Raw genomic sequence first — 18,451 nt, forward strand, 5'->3', positions numbered from 1 at the left:
CTATCTTTTAACTGCTACAAACCACTTGTAACTTATTACAAAATCTCTGGATGGAGAAGACCATTTAGCACAGAGACTAAGGCCATGACATGGAGGCATAATGAGGTGTTTACAGCCCCCATGGTGGTTTCCAACGAGCTCCTTTCCAAAGCAGTTAACATTATAGTATGAGATGAGTCAATAAGTGCATTTTATTTCTATCTTGGCAGAACAATTCATCAAACAGGTAAATGCATGAAAGTATATATGTCTCATATATAAGATTGCTAGATTCAAGACAAAAGAGTAAAGACAGACACATTTAGCTGAGATTTGAATACTGAAACTGAAACAGCCTCAGCAAAGTAAATGTACAGAGAAGAATATCAAAGAATTAAAGAGAGCAATGATGACCTGAAATTGAGTTAGAGGAATGGGACCAACATTCAGGTAAAATGAAGCCAGTGCCCATTCCAGTAATAACAGATGTGATGCCTTTCTAGTGCCAGAGTTCTTGTTACATAATATATTCACAAGCTGATCTAAAGTAGCATAGTACATACACAGGAACACCGTTACTCAGTTTAACAATCTGTTGCACAATACTAAAAATCCAGGGGCCTCATGTATAACGCTGTGCATAGAATTCACACTATAACATGACATACGGACAAAAGTGGAAATGTGCTTACACACAAAAAAATCCAGATGCATAAATCTGTGCACACGCCAACTTCCACGTTCTTCCGCTACATAAATCCTGGTCAGCATGAAAGTAACGCACGTGCACGCGCCAGCTGTCCCGCCCCAACTCCTTCCAGAATTACGCCTCTTTGAATATGCAACTCAATATAAATAGCCATTAAGCTCAGCCTTCTGTGAAAAGACAATGGCAAAAGCATGGGGGAAAATAGAATTTCAGCGAATACCAAGAGGAGGCAAGGAAAAACTTACTATTTGTTGGTTTAAAAAGTGATATAATCAACAAAAGGAAGTTGATTGAGTGACATAGAGAGTCGCACAGTGCCCGAAATAAAAAAGAAGCGGTCAGATATCAAAGTTGCCGTGAAAAGGCGAGTCGTAGCCCGCCGTCTGAGTGTCATATGAAAGCTTATTAGGGTACAGAGAAAAAAAATAGGCAGACAGTGGTAAAAAAGCATGAAATGTCAACTTTAATCTCGTAGTTTATTTTGTCATTAAAGTAGAACATCATAAACTTCATCTTAAAATCATTTAATTTACTAGTTTCTCAAATCCCATCATAACTAAAGTAGCACGTTAAATGATTTGTTTTGTATTTGATCTTCTATGTGCTCTATGTGCACTACCTGCTTCTTAAACGGGCTTTCTCTTCCTCTGATAGGACACAGAATCCATTTCATTTGTAAATTTTACAGCTCCCTGAATAATTAAAATCCTGAGATGTATACGTGATATCATTTTCATGATGGTAGGAGTTAAAGCATGTTATTAAACATGGGAACACGGTGGCGCAGTGACAGTGACGAGCAGGCGCCTCGTCCAGAGATTGTTCCTGTCTCCCGCAAGATGCCTGCTGCACCATGCGTAACCTTTGATGAAATAATTTATTGCAGCAGTACTGTCTCTTTCAAACGTACTAACCCCCAATTCCTGTCCTTCCTTTTCTTTCTCCAAGTAACCAATCGCCACACAATCAGCTCTGTAAGCTTAGAATGCCGATTTTTCAAAACTTTTAAAGAACATTGAAATATTCTTCATAGTACATGTTTAATTATTCTATCCATCTGTCTTTCCGCAGTGTCGTGCCAGCCCCAGCAAGAATACAGCGCGAGGCAGGAATAATCGGGGCGCCAGCTTGTCCCTAGCGCTGCGACACTGTGTCCTCACATGTTTAATTATTAACAATATAGATTATTTAAATTACTTTAACATTTTATCTGTATAATGTAATAAACATATTTTGCTGCATTTCATCTTAAAAATGATATCGTCATCATATGTAAATACGCACTTTATAAAGTGGCGCTGGTTGTGCAATATTATAACTATCGCAAGTTTACAGTGAGATAATTGTACTTGTAAGCACAAGCAGTTCTACAAGGAGCGCTTGATGGACTGATTGAGTGCATTTATAGTTCTTGGGATGAAACTGTTTCTGAACCACGAGGTCCATACAGGAAAGACTCTGAAGTGTTTGTCGGATGAGAGCAGTTCAAATAGCAAATGGCTGAGGCAGCGTGTGCTTGATGCTGTATACCGATAATTCTCTTTGTGATCAGCTGCTCTGAGTGGTGCAGTGAAAGTAACAACGCTAAAGCAGCTATGGTATTTGGAATAGTTCGGCCATTCCGTGGAACATTATATTGTTACAGGTTAATTACAATCAGATGCCTTAAACTAATGAACAATATGCGGTTAATTTCAGTATATTTATAAAGCCGCATCAGGGATGTGGATCTAAAAAAGATAGGGAAGCCACACTGGAGCAAAAGCACTGCTTTGACGCTGGGTGCCACCAGTTTGCAAAACTGAGATGAACTTGCATACTCCGGGGTTTGACCTACCGTGAAAATGTGCGTGGCTTTACGGTAAGTTTAGGTTTTATACATCACGATTTGAGTGTGGAAACAGGCTTACGCAACATTTTTGTGCATATGCACCGTTTATACATGAGGCCCCAGAACTTTGCCATGTTATTAATAATACTTTAAATTGCATTATTATTAGTTCCACAATTACTTGCAGATAAACATGAGGAATTCTACATATTGTTGCATCACAGATGGTCACTCTGGTATAAAATTCGTCTGAAAAAATAGAAGAAGATGCTATAGGGCACTTACTTGTATATTAGTCAGGCATGCATTTAAGAACTTCAATTTAATACAAGATAGATCCACTCATCACTAATCAGAAAGTAGGAGCTTAGTGTAAAGTTCCAGCCTCAGAGGTAGTCAATACCATTCACAACATTCAGCAGCAAAGTAGCTAGGACATTTTAATTCAATTTGCTTTGTTTTAAAGCTTGTGACCTATTCGTTTAAGAAAGTTGCTTTTTTTTGTAGTACCCGGAGCTGCTTCTGGGGATGGCTTGGAATCCAGCTGTAAACCAAACATCTGGTGTCATTATAGAGTTTTGTAGCCTTATAAGTAAGGAGTGAGTGCAAGGACATGGGGTTGTCTGCCCCGTCCATTCTGGCCATGTTCCTGTGTTCTTCTTGAGCAGAATTTTAGAGGAGCGTGTCATCAGACATCAGAAGAAAAGCTAAAAAAGAATGAAGGGCTGATGAATAACAGGAGAGGGTTTACATAAAATGGAAGTCAAAAAATCTGAAAAATTCTGAGTAAATTCTGAAGGCCCTTGAGAGTGGAAGCTGTAATAGTGGAGTGTGCTCACAGACCACTACTTCTGATGGCTACAGAATTTTATGGCTATTAATATGTACCCTTCCTGCTACATCTGAATGTGTAAAAGGTGAGGACAACTAGGTATAATCAGAGAACTGTTCAGAGGAAGCAATGAGTATAATGCAATGTTGTTTAAACAAACCTGAAAGGCTTTATTTTTCTACTCCATTCCTAGTCCTTTTCCTGGATCAGACTTGCCCTGAATTTCACTTGTACTGTTTCTATGTTATTTCTCATTACAGTGTCTCCACTGAAGGAAGTTCTGAGATTCTGCTGGGTCCTGAAGCAACCTATGGTCCCCCAGGTCTGACCCTGTCCAGCCCTTTAGCTTTGACGATAGCTCACTGCGCAGAGGTCAGCTCAGAGCACTGGAATATTCATCTTCGCCGACAGACCACTGAGGGCAAGTGGGAGGTAAGTGGAGTAGCTCCTGTGTACCTGGTGGGACAGGACATGGATATCAGGATATATAGTGTCCTCACAGCATGTTCTTGGCAGCACTTGTAAACTTCACACAGATGTATAAAATGAAGCAGACATTGCCTTTGGGTTCAGCCAGGAACATCACCAACATATACTATAATCATACTTTGCAGGGGAAAAAATGATGTGAATGCATAAGTTTGGGTGTGCAGAATCATTTGCAGACCTCTGCATTTTTCTAGCTACATTTTAAAGCATAAATTTACCTCAAGGTGTCTTTACCCAAGACTTTGTGCTGTTGTGTTCCCTCAGAGCTGAATTTATCATCCAACATTTCTTGAGCGAATTCTCCACTTCTTTCCCAAATCTAGTATTACCACTTTAATCTGGTTTCCCTTTCTTGTTCATATTTGCCTTTTTTCAGTCTGTTTTATTCCTTTTATCCCAGTGATCGACTTAAATGTTTAATATTGCAATGTCCTTTGACACCATGATTGGTGATAAAAGAACAGGACCCCATCTTAGCCTGATACAGTGTAGGGACAGACCTACGCCTGACACTCAGGCTACCCAAGTTTGGATGTCCTGTGGCAGAGTGGCATGGCTCCGAGCAAACTGTGAGGGTGGGTGAACACGAATTACAGCCTTTTATAAAATAAAAATTTACCAAGAGATTTGCCCTCAAGCTTAACCGTGTTTCCCAAGTAAGCAGCTGAAATGAGAGCTACATCATCTTACATGATAAAGTGTAAATTGTATTTAACTTCTTTAATATTAAAATTAATGAGGAGGTAAACATTTGTTAATTTGCTGAAATAATTAAACTTCTATTCCCCTTGGCTGCTGAATTGCTAACTAAACACTCTTAAATGTCTTCAGATTGTGTTGTAAACCTTTAAATTGAGGTTTAATTAAATTTACATTAGCCCATCATTATACTTTGATAATACACCATACAGTTCACTTGGAAATCATGCACAATTTTCTTTTTGCATTTTTTCACAGAAATGTAGTATCTCTGTTAAGGTGTAGGACTTGCCGGTATTATATTTTGTGATAAAATATTCATAACAGAAATTGAAGTGTTTTTCTCGTGTTCTATAGTAAAACCAGGCAACCATAAAAAATGTACAGAATGTATTAATGAAGCAGTTGAGACTGTGGAGGACACTCAGCAAAGTCATATCCTAAGAAAATCCTGGGATATTCTATAGAATGAGCTCCAGCAGGTCTGTATCACTGAAAGGCCACAACATCAGCCCAAGTGGTTATTAGACAATGTGCAGGAGTCACAAAGCACTTATGTTACTTTTTGTCTTCTTCTATCTGGGAAATGGTACAGGACTGTAAGCACTCGCAAGATTCAAGCACATCTTCTGTCTACAGGTTATCAGGATAATGAACAGCCAGTCATACAGGAAGGAAGGAAGGAAGGAAGGAAGGAAGGAAGGAAGGAAGGAAGGAAGGAAGGAAGGAAGGAAGGAAGGAAGGAAGGAAGGAAGGAATTGTAAAAAGCTTTATCTATAAATGGTGCAAGTACAACAAACAATGAAAAAAAAATTATAAAAAGCACACATCCTATAACAAATACCATATATACTCACGTTTAAGTTCTCTCGTGGATAAGTCAGGGCTTGATTTTACCAATTAATTTCCAGTATTTTATAATGTCGGTCGTATAAGTTGAATGTGGAAAACTCATGCTATTGGTCCAAGAGATTATGATATGCTAACACCCACCTGAGTACGGAAGCATATTAGGGCCACGGAGAAGAAAAAAAATATGGACACAGTGAAGAAAAAAAAAGTGTATGTCGAGAATAAAGTCGATATGCCGACTTTATTCTTGGCATTTCCAGTTTAATCTCGACGCTTATGTCTAGAATAAAGTCGACTACTCCTACTCTGTTCAGTGCTTGCATGGACTGGGTGTTGGGCAAGGTCATGGGGTCCAGTGGCTGCGAAGCATCTGTTGGTGAAGAAAGATTCATAGATCGTGACTTTGCTGACGATGCTGTGATCTTCGCGGAGTCAATGGAGGCCCTGATCGTGGCTCTTGAGAGACTGAGCGAGGAGTCTGACTTTCTGGGCTTGCTAGTGTCCTGGATAAAAGCCAAGATCCAGGCCTTTAATGACCTCTTGTGCACAGCCATCAGCAGTGTGTCTGTCTGCGGAGAGAGTGTCGACCTTGTCGAGAGGTTTACTTACCTCAGCAGTGACAATGATGTCTCTGGTGACTCTTCCTATGAAGTCAACAGGAGGATTGGGAGAGCATGGGGGTCATTAGTTATCAGTTTTTAGAGTCCTGATGCTTCCTGTTTTGCTATATGGTTGTGAGACATGGATGCTATGCAGTGACCTGAGACGGAGACTGGATTCCTTCGGTACTATGTGTCCTCAGAGAATCCTTGAGTAGCGCTGGTTTGACTTTGTTTCGAACAAGCGGTTACCCTTGGAGTCCTGAATGAGGCAAATTACCTGCATTGTGAGGGAGCGTCAGTTATGGCACTATGGCCATGTGGCACAATTCCCCGAGGGTGATCTGCCTTGCAGGATCCTCATTGTTGAGGACCTGAGTGGTTGGACCAGGCCAACGGGATGCCCACGTAAGACCTGGCTGTGGCACATAGAGTCAATCACTGTGCCATCTCTCTGCCTATAGAATATGTAATTACATGGAATTAAGAAGAACATTAATATTTTTTACAAATATTGCTTTCCTGGGTGTTAGTATTCCAGTATTTTTTTCCCTTTGTAAAAGCCTTATGACTATTAGGGCCGGTTGACTGAGCCTTTGAGCCTTTGTACACTTTATACATGCTTCACTGAGTAACTAATGGAGCACATTTAATAGAAACTACTTTTAAAGGGTAGGGAGGAAGTTAATTCATATGCAGTACAATAAACAATAATTAGAACAGTAAATATATAATAAGCCTGGTAGAAAATTTAAAACTACAGTCTGGAAATATGTTACAACAATATAATATAAAATATGATCCTTGAAAATACATTATGATAGCTTGTACTGCAAAAATACTATTGCCACTTTATGACACTGAAATATACATTTGTCAGTTGATTTAACCAGTAACAGTTTATGAAGGCAAAAAGAAGCCTTTATTAAGGTCTTCTTACATGAGAGTAAATGAGTAATATAAGCATTTCTGCAGTACCTAATCTAAAGTGTTACCTTTTAACCCTGGACTGGATGCCATTTCATCGAAAGGTATGCTCATTCTCAAACCCATGCTTGAAATGCGTCACACCAGATGAGTTTATAAATACCATGCCATGCACATCTTTGGGAAGTGAAAGCAAGTTGGAGTAACACACACAGACCTGGAAAGATAATTTTAACTTATCACAGACGAAGAACACTAATGCCTGACACTGTGAGGCGGTAGTGACACCCACTCTGCTACTTTGAATAGATATGATTGTCCATCCACCTATTCTCATATTTACTTAATTTAGTAAAGCATCATGGGGTCAGGAGTCTTTTTTTGCATATTGCAAAAAAAATATTGCATATTTTTTCCATTAAAGAGTTATCATACCTATTTGAAAAAAATCAATTTAGAGTGGTCCTGGAGAAAAAATAGGCAGAAATAGAATGAATGTGCAAACTCAGACATGGGCCACCATTTGAACTCAGGATTCTTTAGCTAAGAACCAACAGCACTAGCTACTGTCCCATCATGCTGCCTGCATTGCCATATATTTTTAAAACATGTTCATTTATGGGGCTTTAGGGATAGAATGGTGGTATGATGGGAAGCATTGTTTGCTAATTCCATTTTTTTCTCATCCTTTTTTCTTATTTGCATGGTCTCTCCATACCTGCATTGGTTTCTTCCCATAATTCAGAGACTTTCAGTCAGGATGGTTAGCATCTCTTAATATTCACAGAATCAGTGTGTGCTGACAGCTTAGCTATTAGCTAAACAACATGAACTTGATGGACTGAATGGTCTCTTCTCCATTGTCAAATTTCCTGTGTCCTTATGCTCTGGTAAGTCTGACACCGAATGCACATTTGGCACATTATCTAGAACGTGTACCACATTCTGTTGTTGGGTTAGCATTCAGCTTCCCACAATCTGGAAGAAGGCATGTATTTTATTTAAGCGCTCGTCTACATAAAATTATCTAAGGTACCTTATATTTATGCTATGTAAAAGACATAGTATACAAGGAATAAAACCACATGAATATCTAAGAAGAATTTAATATAGATTAACAGTAGGATATGAATAAATAGAACATAAAAACAAGAATGCAATAAATATACATAACTAAATACTTAACTAATGTATTTCCATAAACAGGTCACAGAGATTAGTGAAAATCAATTATTCAAATCAAACAGGAGCAGATACTTCAAGTGTTACTTCCTAATGTAATTGAAGATGCAGACATGCAATTAAGATTAGTTCTAGGTGTAATACACAGTTTTTTTTTCCAATCAAGATAACAGTAAATCTAAAATAATATATGTCAATAAATTATCCTCAGTTTGACAGGCATGTGTGTTTAAATGATGCAAAAGGATCTGATGGTTTACAGCAGCAGAAACAAAGCAGATTAAACCCATTATAACACTAAACACTTAGACTAAGGCTGTCACAGTACTAGTGATGAGCGGAACAATTTGCACGAAATTAAAAGAAAGAAACGATGTCTTTCAGTTTACAAAAATTTTTGTGAAATAAATTACATTTCGCTTCCAGTGAAATTAGTGCAATCGACACAAAGTTATACGCATTAATTTCACATGCATCTGCCTGTTATTTAGTATTTAACTAAAAAAATCACTGGACTTATTTCTTGTCACATCTAAACAGTTTGTTGACCTATAGAATTTGTCCTGGTAGTACAATCCCCACTTTGCCAATTATGATGACAATCTTGGTTATCACAATCCTAAAAAAGCATTTTAAATAAAAAAAAGCTACATCACACTTGTAACCTGCCCATCCTCATCCTCTTCTGCAGAAATTAAGAAACAGAGATGGCCGGTTGCTAAGTAACGATGGACTGGGGGCAGCTTCCTATGCAGTGAGACTTTTCTATGGAAAAAACACAGCAATGTCCATTTTGGAGCACTGTAATGTATCTTTGTGTGGAAGAAAAGTACATGTAACATTTTGAAAAAATGTACTGTGCTCCTCTGCAGTGATGTGAATGAGAGGCATAAATGGAATTAATTTTATTGGTGTGCGACAGATTACGTGTGTTATACAGCTACACTAAAGATCACAGGTATAATTGTAAGTGTGAAAGAGGCTTTAGGGTGAAATATTTCCTGTTTTTTTACCTCAAAAAAACTCAAAACCTACAAAAAAAATCTTAGCTTCACATTTCACAGTTGTAAAATCATCTGTTTCGTGAAACTGTATGCAAATAAAAACTTGCCTGTTTCACTTGTACTTAGTACAATGGGCTTATTTAAAACGAGATTTAAACTGCTGATTGCAGTCATTAGGAACTATCTAACACTGTAACTGATGGGAAACTGAACTGGAAAGAATGGCTTAGAAAATGGACAGATGGACAGTTATATTGTCTCACAGCTCCAGAGCTCTCAGTTTGAATTTCGACCAGGATATTGCCAGTTTTGAATTTGAAAATTTCCCCCGTATCAGTGTGGGTTTTCCCCCAGGTGCTGCAGTTTTCCACCCAATTGCCAAAAAAGTGCATAATGCATTTGCTGTAGGGCTTGGGTCCTCTCCCTGACTGCTTCAGCAATAAAGTCATCTGTATTAGGTGTGGATGCTAGGTGGCACTGTTGCGCCTTAAACCCAACAGACAGACACGCAAGACACAGGGTAAAAGCAACAAGAAAATATTTTAATTCTTTTCTTCTTATAACAGTGCCCTCAAGCACCACAGCCACAGTAAACAGGCAAATAAATAAGTGCAATTTCCAATGATCACATAAAATTCTCTCCTCCACACCTCCCAGCAAGCTCTTTCCTACACCTCCCGACTCCGGCTCGCTTGCTGGGTTAACAGCAGTCCTTTATATAGTCCATGACCCGGAAGTGCTTCTGTTCTTCCTCCCACGTGACTTGCCAGCACTTCCGGGTAAGATGGAGGACTTGAATTTTCTTCAGCCCAGAAATACTTCGGAGCTTCCGTCCTCGTGACTTGGGAGTATTTCCAGGCTATGGATGACATATAACTCTTTCGGTCCTCTTGCAGCTTCCCGGGCAGCACCCATGGTTACTAGCAGGGCTGTGGTATTAAACTACATGTCCCATAGTGCCCTGCAGAAATCCGGGGCACCACTGCAATCCAAGGAAGCTGCCATCTAGTGCTTGAAAAGCTGCCTTCCCCCATCCTATCATCACAGGGGCGTCTCTTAGGCCACCAGTATAAAAGCTGTGCACAATATCCACAATTTCTCTAAGCCTATACCTAAAGTGCCAAGTGTCTAGGACCCAGCATGACACCAGAAGATTCAATATTCACATGATGATGCCTTTAGATTGGTTCACTCTTCTCATATATGCTACTTCACTGAATCATGAGCAAAACGTATTTGAGTTATCTTGTGCTAAATGATATAACGTAGAGGACATTGTGGAAACCATTGTGTCAGTCCAGAATTTGGAATGACCCTAATTTCATTTAATGAAGTGCCCCATCTGAATGATGTAAGTACGTTCATGCCTGATAGATACTTATTCCTCCAGCTGGCACAGCATAACAAACTATAAGTTGAATTGAACTAGGCTTCCAGTTGCATGTCAAGTTAAGTCAACATCCTTGTTAGTTTAGCAGTTTTTTTATTGGGGTGTGAAGAACAATTTATTAGACTGCCATCCCACTGAGGATTGGTCTTGGCCTTATGCTTGGTGTTCAGTTCTCAGCTCTTTCACAAAAAGGCTAAATAAGTCTACAAAATAAACTTCCCCTTCTTACTGATAATTGTATTTCAATAAGATTAGTTGTTGTAATTGTATTTAATGGAGTTACTGTTCGACATGCAAGTGATGACAACCACCCCTGTGGGTAGCAACAATGTTAGCCATCCATGGTATTTTTTAAGCTCAGTCAGCAAGGTCCATTCACCAGCAAGTGTAAGGGCTGTGGTTCAATCTCAACTAGAGGTCAGGGTCAGGTGGCTACTAGTTCAAGTTCAATATCGATTACCAAATTTTGTAAACTGGTGATGACAATGGAAATGCCCCAAGGTAAGCTTCCAGGGGCAGGTATGTGTGTATCAAAAATAGGAATTAAACTGATATCACAAGCAAAGATGACTCTTTAAACCCCTAACCCTGCAATTGGATTACAATTGTTGAAGCTCCCACTGGTCCCAGGCCAATTAAAATTTAGGCTCCTTCTCTGACATGGCTAAAAGCTAATGCGAATGCTCAGCAGACTTATTATGTAATCAAACAAACAATTAAGCTGTATGTATTTGTAGCCCCATTCTAAACTGACCACCATCCCAGGATGCTTCACGTGTGTTTTCTATCTATTTTAATGGCTGTCAGGTTAAGTGCATCACTAGAGACACACAGTGAGTTGCTTTCCCACTAGTGCTTTACCACTAGGCCACCTCTCTGTGTGACTGCAAGTCTGTACAGTAAACGCAAATCCAATACACAAGGGTGGCCATGACAGGTGGCCTATCACATTGTACACTGCTGAGTAGCTGCGTAAACCATTGTATGTAACGAAGTTGTTTATCTCTCCCAGTCTTTTAAAATCCCCTTTCATTTTAATGGATTAAAGTACAATTATGAGAAGCCACCAGAATACACAAAGCCTAAATATAGCACCCTGCACATCAGCTTCTCACCCACAGGGTTTGAGAGTTTCCGCAGAGCCTTTACAGACTTAGCCAGGGGGAGGAGGACATGGCGCCAGCATCTCCAGACAGTCAATTATCCTGCCACAGAGAGATATTCATGTGTGAAACTTCTAGGTCCTGCAGGCTACTAGGATGGACAAGAAGTCCAGTTATCTATCCTGGCACCTGCCTCATGTATCTTGAGAATAACAGCAGTGTTTAACTTTGGGATGTGTTAGCTGCTTAAATTCAGCATTCAGCTGCTTTCTATCAATGATAAATGTCTTCACTGATAGCTTTATGTTTGAGACGCAGTGTATTTAGGGGCCTGTTATGGCGACGTGACGTTCATCTGCAATTCATTTCAGTCACACACCTTTAATTCTCAATGAATTAATGACTCTGTAAAGTCTCCCAGGAATAAATGTAAAATGAATGATGGCTTCATGTGATTGCCTTGCTGAATATGATATTGCATACATTGACGAAAGCTGCAGGTCACTCATTACCCGGCTGTCCTCATTGTCAGCTTCAGGAAATAAGTGTAGTGCTAGAAAAGGAAAAAGTTAAGAAAAGACTTGACTGTTTAATAAATGAAGAGAAAAATTTCCAAACATCTGTTTAGTGTACTAAATGGTAATAATAATAATAATAATTCATTATATTTATATAGCGCTTTTCTCAGTACTCAAAGCGCTATCCACACAGGGAGGAACCGGGATGTAAACCCACAATCTTCCACAGTCTCAATGGTCATGGTGAACCACAGCCAATGCTGGACGCATTTGAATGCCAGGCCATCACCAAGCACATTTACTATTATTGGGCTCATTAAGCATCACCAATCAACTTATCCTGAATACATGTGTGAGTAAACCATATATGGACATGGAGAGAACATGGAAACTTCACAAACAAAACCATAGGGTTAGGAATGGAAGCTGGATCTCGTTTGCAACTAAGAAGAATGCATAGATTCTCATATACAACTGTGTTGGGCCACCCAGATATGCCCTGATTCGAACTTAAAAGAAGCAATGTGCCAGTTAATAGTTGACTGGGTCCCTTTCACGGCAGAACAGTAGTAACACAGGTCCGTTGTACTAGAGCGAGCATCAGCTTGAGCCATTTGTTCACCACTGTGGTTGTGATCCCCATTTTTTGTTGTTGCTGTTTGGGACTTTGGAGATGGGAAACCTGATATGTGAAGTATGTATTTTGAATGTCACCCTGGATAAAGACATCTGCCAAATAAATAAAAACAATAAATCAAGTTTAAGTTTACTCTCCGTGTACAAAACACCTTGAAATTCCTGTATGCATGTCTGCCCAACATGTAGTACATCATCACTGTCCAGCATCACGATCAGCAGGGATTACCTGCTAGTTCAAGATGCATCGACAGACAAATATGAAAGGTGCTGTATAATTGAAAGAGAAATTTTTATTGGTAAGAGGCAGTTTTGATAGATATAGTGCCTTCAAAAAGACCCCTTTGCCTTTTAACATTTTGCTATATTGCAGCCTTATGCTAAACTTATTCAAATTAGTTTTTTTCCTCATTAAAAACACTGAGTACTGCAGAATGATAAAGCAAACATAGGATTTAAGAATTTTTTTTTTAAATTTAAAAAAAAAAAGAAATATTACATTGGCACAAGTATTCAGACTCTTTGCAATGACACAGTGCATCCGATTCTGTTGAACATTGTTGAGGTGTACTCTACACCTTGTATGGAGTCCATATTTGGTCAATTCAATCGATTGCACATGATTAGGAAAGGCACACACCAGTCAATAGAAGGTCCCACAGTTGTCGATATTTATCAGAGCAATAAAACAAGCCATGAAGTCAAAAAAATTGCCTGCCAAGCTTAGATACAGGATTGTGTCAAGGCACATATCTTAGGATGGCTAAAAAAAATTCTGCAGCTTTGAAGGTTCCCAAGTGTAGAGTGGCCTCCACAATTCTTAAATGGAATACATTTAGGATAATCACAACTCTCCCTAGAGCTGGCTGCCTAGTCAAACTGAGGAATCTGGGTAGAAGGGTCTTGGTAAAAGAAGTGACCAAGAAACCAATGATCACGCTGGATGAGCTTCAGAGAACCTGTGTGAAGGTGGAAGAAACTTCCAGAAGGAGAACAACCCCTGCAACACATGAAAGACAACAGATGAAAGCCCACTTTAAGTTTGCAAAAAGGCACCAAAAGTACGCTCAGACAAAGATTGAATTGTCTGGCATCAATTCTATGTATAATGTTTGGAGGAAACCAGACTTATCACATGCACTATACCATGTTGGTGGAGGCATTATGTTGTGGGGTTGTTTTTCACCAGCTGAAACTGGGAGACTACTTGGGATGTAGGGAAAACTGAACAGAGCAAAGTGCAATTATATCCCAATGAATACCTTCTCAGTGTGCACTGCACCTCAGACTGGGCCAAAGATTTATGTTCCAACCGAACAATAACACTAAGTGCAAAGCAAAGACAACACAGGAGTGGCTTACAGACAACTCTAAATGTTCTTGAGCAGCCTAGCCAGAGGACAGACTGATTGAAAATCTGTGAAGAGACCTGAAAACAGCTGTCCACTGACAGTCTTCATCCAACCTAACAGAGCTCAAGATGATCTGCAGAGAAGAATGGCAAGAAACCCCCAGATCCAGGTGTGCAAAGGTTGTTGTGATACCCAAGAAGACTCCAGGCTGGTATTACTGCCAAAGGGGCTTCAACTAGGTACTGAGTAAAGGGTCTGAATACTTATGTCAAAATGATATTTCAGTTTTTGATTTTTTAAAAATGTGCAAAAATTTCTAAAATCTAGTTTTTGCTTTGTCATTGAGTGTTGCTTGATGAGGGAAAAAATATTTAAACGATTTTAGAGAGACAAATATACAGTATGTGAACAGCACGATAGATAGATAGATAGATAGATAGATAGATAGATAGATAGATAGATAGATAGATAGATAGATAGATAGATAGATAGATAGATAGATAGATAGATAGATAGATAGATAGATAGATAGATAGATAGATAGATGTTTAAAGGGTTTTTGTTGGAGTAATTCTAAATGATGCTGGATGAAGAGAAAGGGTCACGTCTGACAGAGCTCTGTATTACAGTAGATGTAACAAACCTGAAACAGGATCCAGAGCAGCAAGAACAAGATAAAAAAGAACCATTAACCATTAAGGTCAACAACACAAGAAACATTAGCAAGACAAACCAGAAGATATCTGAGTGTCTGAGTGCATTGACTTCTTAAAATATTTAAGATTCACAAGACCAGCTTGGTGGCACTGGGGCTTAGGTATCTGTGTTAGTCTCAGCCACAGAAACATATCCACCATTTAAAAGTTAATGACTTTCCTTCAAGCTCCTTTTCAGAGTGGAGGTTTGTTTTTGTTTTCTTTTGGGCCTTCAGCATAGTGGACTTGGAAGATGTTCATCAAAAGGTGAAAGTTGATGTGGGATTTGGGACTGACTTTTATATTTCTCACTAACATATTTCTTTCTTATAATAGGAAGTGATGTCAACCGATGAAGAGAGTACTTCCTGTTACTGCCTTACAGACTCTCACTGCTGCCACCTGCTGCTGGAACAGCCTGGCACCTATGCCCTGATTGGTGAGCCACTGACTGAGTCTGCAGTGAAGAGGCTAAAACTGGCTATTTTTGGGAGCATGTCGTGCAATGCGCTGGACTACAGTGTGCGGGTCTATTGTGTGGACGATACACCCCACGCCTTTCAGGTGAGAGGTTATGGGATGAATACCATCGTGGTGTTCTCTTGCTGACAACAGTTTGATCATATGGCATTGTTTAGTGGTTTATCATTGTTCAGGATAGGAATATCATCCTCTAGCAGAGTCTACTGGAACTGAAGTTGACGTGCAGGTGGAACTGGGGTGACCCATAATTATATAGGATATATAGAAATGTAGAATATCACCAAAACAGTAGTATTTTCACACTAGATGTTAGAGGGCAATTGACCCATTACTGTTGGCGGTCCTTCTATGAAAGGTTAGGGTGGTAGTAATAACCATGAGAGTAGTTACTTCTGCGTGGGTTAAAATGGAAGAATGCTATTGGATGTGATTATCCTGGGCAGGAGCTCCTCACTTCTGAGGAGTGACAGACTCTGAATGATATACAAAGTCTACTACTACTCATTGGCAGACTGCCTGTATTTGGCTTGGTCCTTTAGAAAGCACTGGAGCTTAAGATTGCATTAAACCACCTGGAGCCCCAGGATGAGTTCTTGAAGGACATTTTGAGGAGTTCCTGAACTTATTCCTTAAACATATTTGGAAGTGATCCCTAGCCTATGCTTACAAGCCCCTTCCAGTTACTCAGAAGTTTTGAGTTTGGAGTGGGAAGATTGTCGGTAGCAACAGCTTGACTGGGGGAGGAAGAGAGACCGTTGTTGGTGTTAAAGAAGTTCAGGAGATGAGAAAGATAAGTATTTGAGCAGTACTTTTGGTGGATACCCAACCTGTAAGAAAAAGGCAACAAGTTACGGTGTTCTTTTTTATAAATAAACACACCTGTTTTTGTGTTTCATTTACCTCTTGGTGTTACAAGAGTTCCCACTTCTAATCATTGGACCTAACAGCAGAAAATCCCTATGTCTAATTACACTATACCACTACTACAGTTCTCTTCCTCTCTCGTTTTCCACTGTTCCTCTTTTTCTTGTCTCAGCTAAATGGCTGTTACCCAAGTTTGCCTCTAAAATTCCAGCCTGCCATCTTCCCATACTTTATCTCACCAAATGAATATCTTATTACAACTATACAATATTATGATGCTAGGCACCCAATTTTAATGGCTAGAAAGTAACCATCCAATTACCAAACCCACTTAACCTAATTTTAGGTTCATTTGATCTGGGGCCTATCACAGACGCAACCAATCAAGGTTGGGATGCCACAGGACACATTCATTCATACATGGTCATTTGGGAAGGACCAATTAAAGCAGCGTTCCTGTCTTTGTGATGTGTGTGGAAAACTATGAAATAACAGTGACAGCTAAACCTCACCCATCAACTGCACTTACTTATCCAAAATCTGGCAGAATGTTCTCTATAAGTATCTGTACATGGCCTAGGCCATACACTGGCCAAGTACAGTATGCAGTCTTCATATGTCAGGTGTGCTCTTAGCTTCCCCCCAAACTCCAGACTCATTGAAGTTCAGGTCCGTTCTTACTGGGCTAGAACATTGGCTACAGTGAATTCCATATTTCTGGTTTTATCAGCAGACGATTTCACTTGTAAAATCCAGCTACACTCAGATGACAATGAAAGTACATACTGTCCATCCTTCCTAGTGACAGTCTATTCAGCAGAAGTGGTTAAAGAAGGAAGTAACCATGCAACCTCTCTAATGTTCCTTTTCTTATTTACTTTTTTTTACTGCAGGGAGTTGTAGCAGCTGAAAAGAGCAAAGGGGGTCAACTACTGGAGGAACCAAAGACGCTGCTGTTTAAAGGAAACAGTTTTAACCTCCAGGTGTCAATCCAAGATGTTCCACAGTTTCTGTGGAATATCAAGCCCTTCACAACATGTCAGGTAGGCCTGCAGACCCTGTCCTCAACAGAAAGATAAGCTTTAAAATCACTGAGCAGTGTGGTCATTTTTAATACAGTATTAATGACTGGTTTAATTCAATTACTTCTACATTGGCCTCAAATGTGAGTGAAATTCCAACAATGGGAAATGAATGGAAACAACATTAATGCTTTTTCAAATGAGTTGTCTCCATTTCTGGGGCATAGACAGCTGCAGTTAATTTTAGAAGTAATGGACACAAGGCAGAAACCAACCCTGGATAGTGTGGCAGTCAGTTACAAGCCACACACATAGTGATTCCAATTAACAATTACAATTTAACCAAAAAGTTTGGATGTCTTGAGAAGAAATGGGAGTGCAAACTTCACATAGACTGTGACGGGATGGGTAATCAAACCCACAGTAGCACTAACCTCTGTGTCAAAGCTGATAGAGCCATGAGGTAGTGTGGAAAAACTTTAACAGGGCGCCATACCCCAGAATGATTCGAGGAACCCTGAAAAATTGGTTGTAGTTCCAATTAATATTTTGTCATTTGGCTCCTAGCTTACTTTAAACTGTTATGTCTGTGTTTTGATTAATAGTCCAAAATTGTGTGTTTATGTTGCTTTTAGAATGTACCAGAACTTTTTGTGGCTGATATGTTTATACCTTTCCTAGTCTAGAAAAGTAAGAATAATAAAGAAAACATTCCAACAAATGGCTCCTTCTGATGATGCTTAATCAGGAATGAGTCACTGTGTTGAGGTCTTCCCTTCCACTTGTTGACAAGTTGTTGACAAGCATTAGGCCTACTGATCAGTTCAGCAGGCGCTCCCACTAAAGCCAGGCAACTACGCATCAGTAAACACATGATCATTAAGGAAGCTACTTCTATTGAAACATTTTTATGTTTATGTGACTGAATTATAGAACATGGCATACATCTATCCATCCATCCATCCATCCATTATCCAACCCGCTATACCCTAACTACAGGATCACGGGGTTCTGCTGGACCCAATCCCAGCCAACACAGGGTGCAAGGCAGGAAACAAACCCCGGGCAGGGCGCCAGCCTACCTCAGGGCTTAAATCTACCTAATTAAAAAAGATTAAGGAAATTGAGCAAAACATACCCATCACATATACTTATGTTTTCTGAAAGGTGTTTTGTATTTCTAATTATATTGTAAGGTTTCTAAATTCTTTTGGGGCACCCCCCAGTGGGACAACACGCCGAAGAGTGTTCCGAAGCGCGATCGCCAGGTCTGTGGAAGACAGCC

General features: G+C 39.6%; 1 protein-coding gene across 1 annotated transcript in view; it reads left to right on the forward strand.

The window, feature by feature from the left end:
• unc5db (unc-5 netrin receptor Db) overlaps positions 1-18,451 on the forward strand; it is a 759,038-nt gene that overhangs the window by 694,165 nt on the left and 46,422 nt on the right. Inside the window, exons 12-14 of the mRNA XM_028803567.2 lie at positions 3,612-3,783; positions 15,134-15,361; positions 17,038-17,187. Coding sequence (XP_028659400.1) covers positions 3,612-3,783; positions 15,134-15,361; positions 17,038-17,187 — 550 coding nt within the window. The remainder of the gene's footprint in view (positions 1-3,611; positions 3,784-15,133; positions 15,362-17,037; positions 17,188-18,451) is intronic.

The sequence above is a fragment of the Erpetoichthys calabaricus genome, chromosome 1, assembly GCF_900747795.2.
Source record: "Erpetoichthys calabaricus chromosome 1, fErpCal1.3, whole genome shotgun sequence".
In the NCBI taxonomy this organism is placed as follows: domain Eukaryota; kingdom Metazoa; phylum Chordata; class Cladistia; order Polypteriformes; family Polypteridae; genus Erpetoichthys; species Erpetoichthys calabaricus.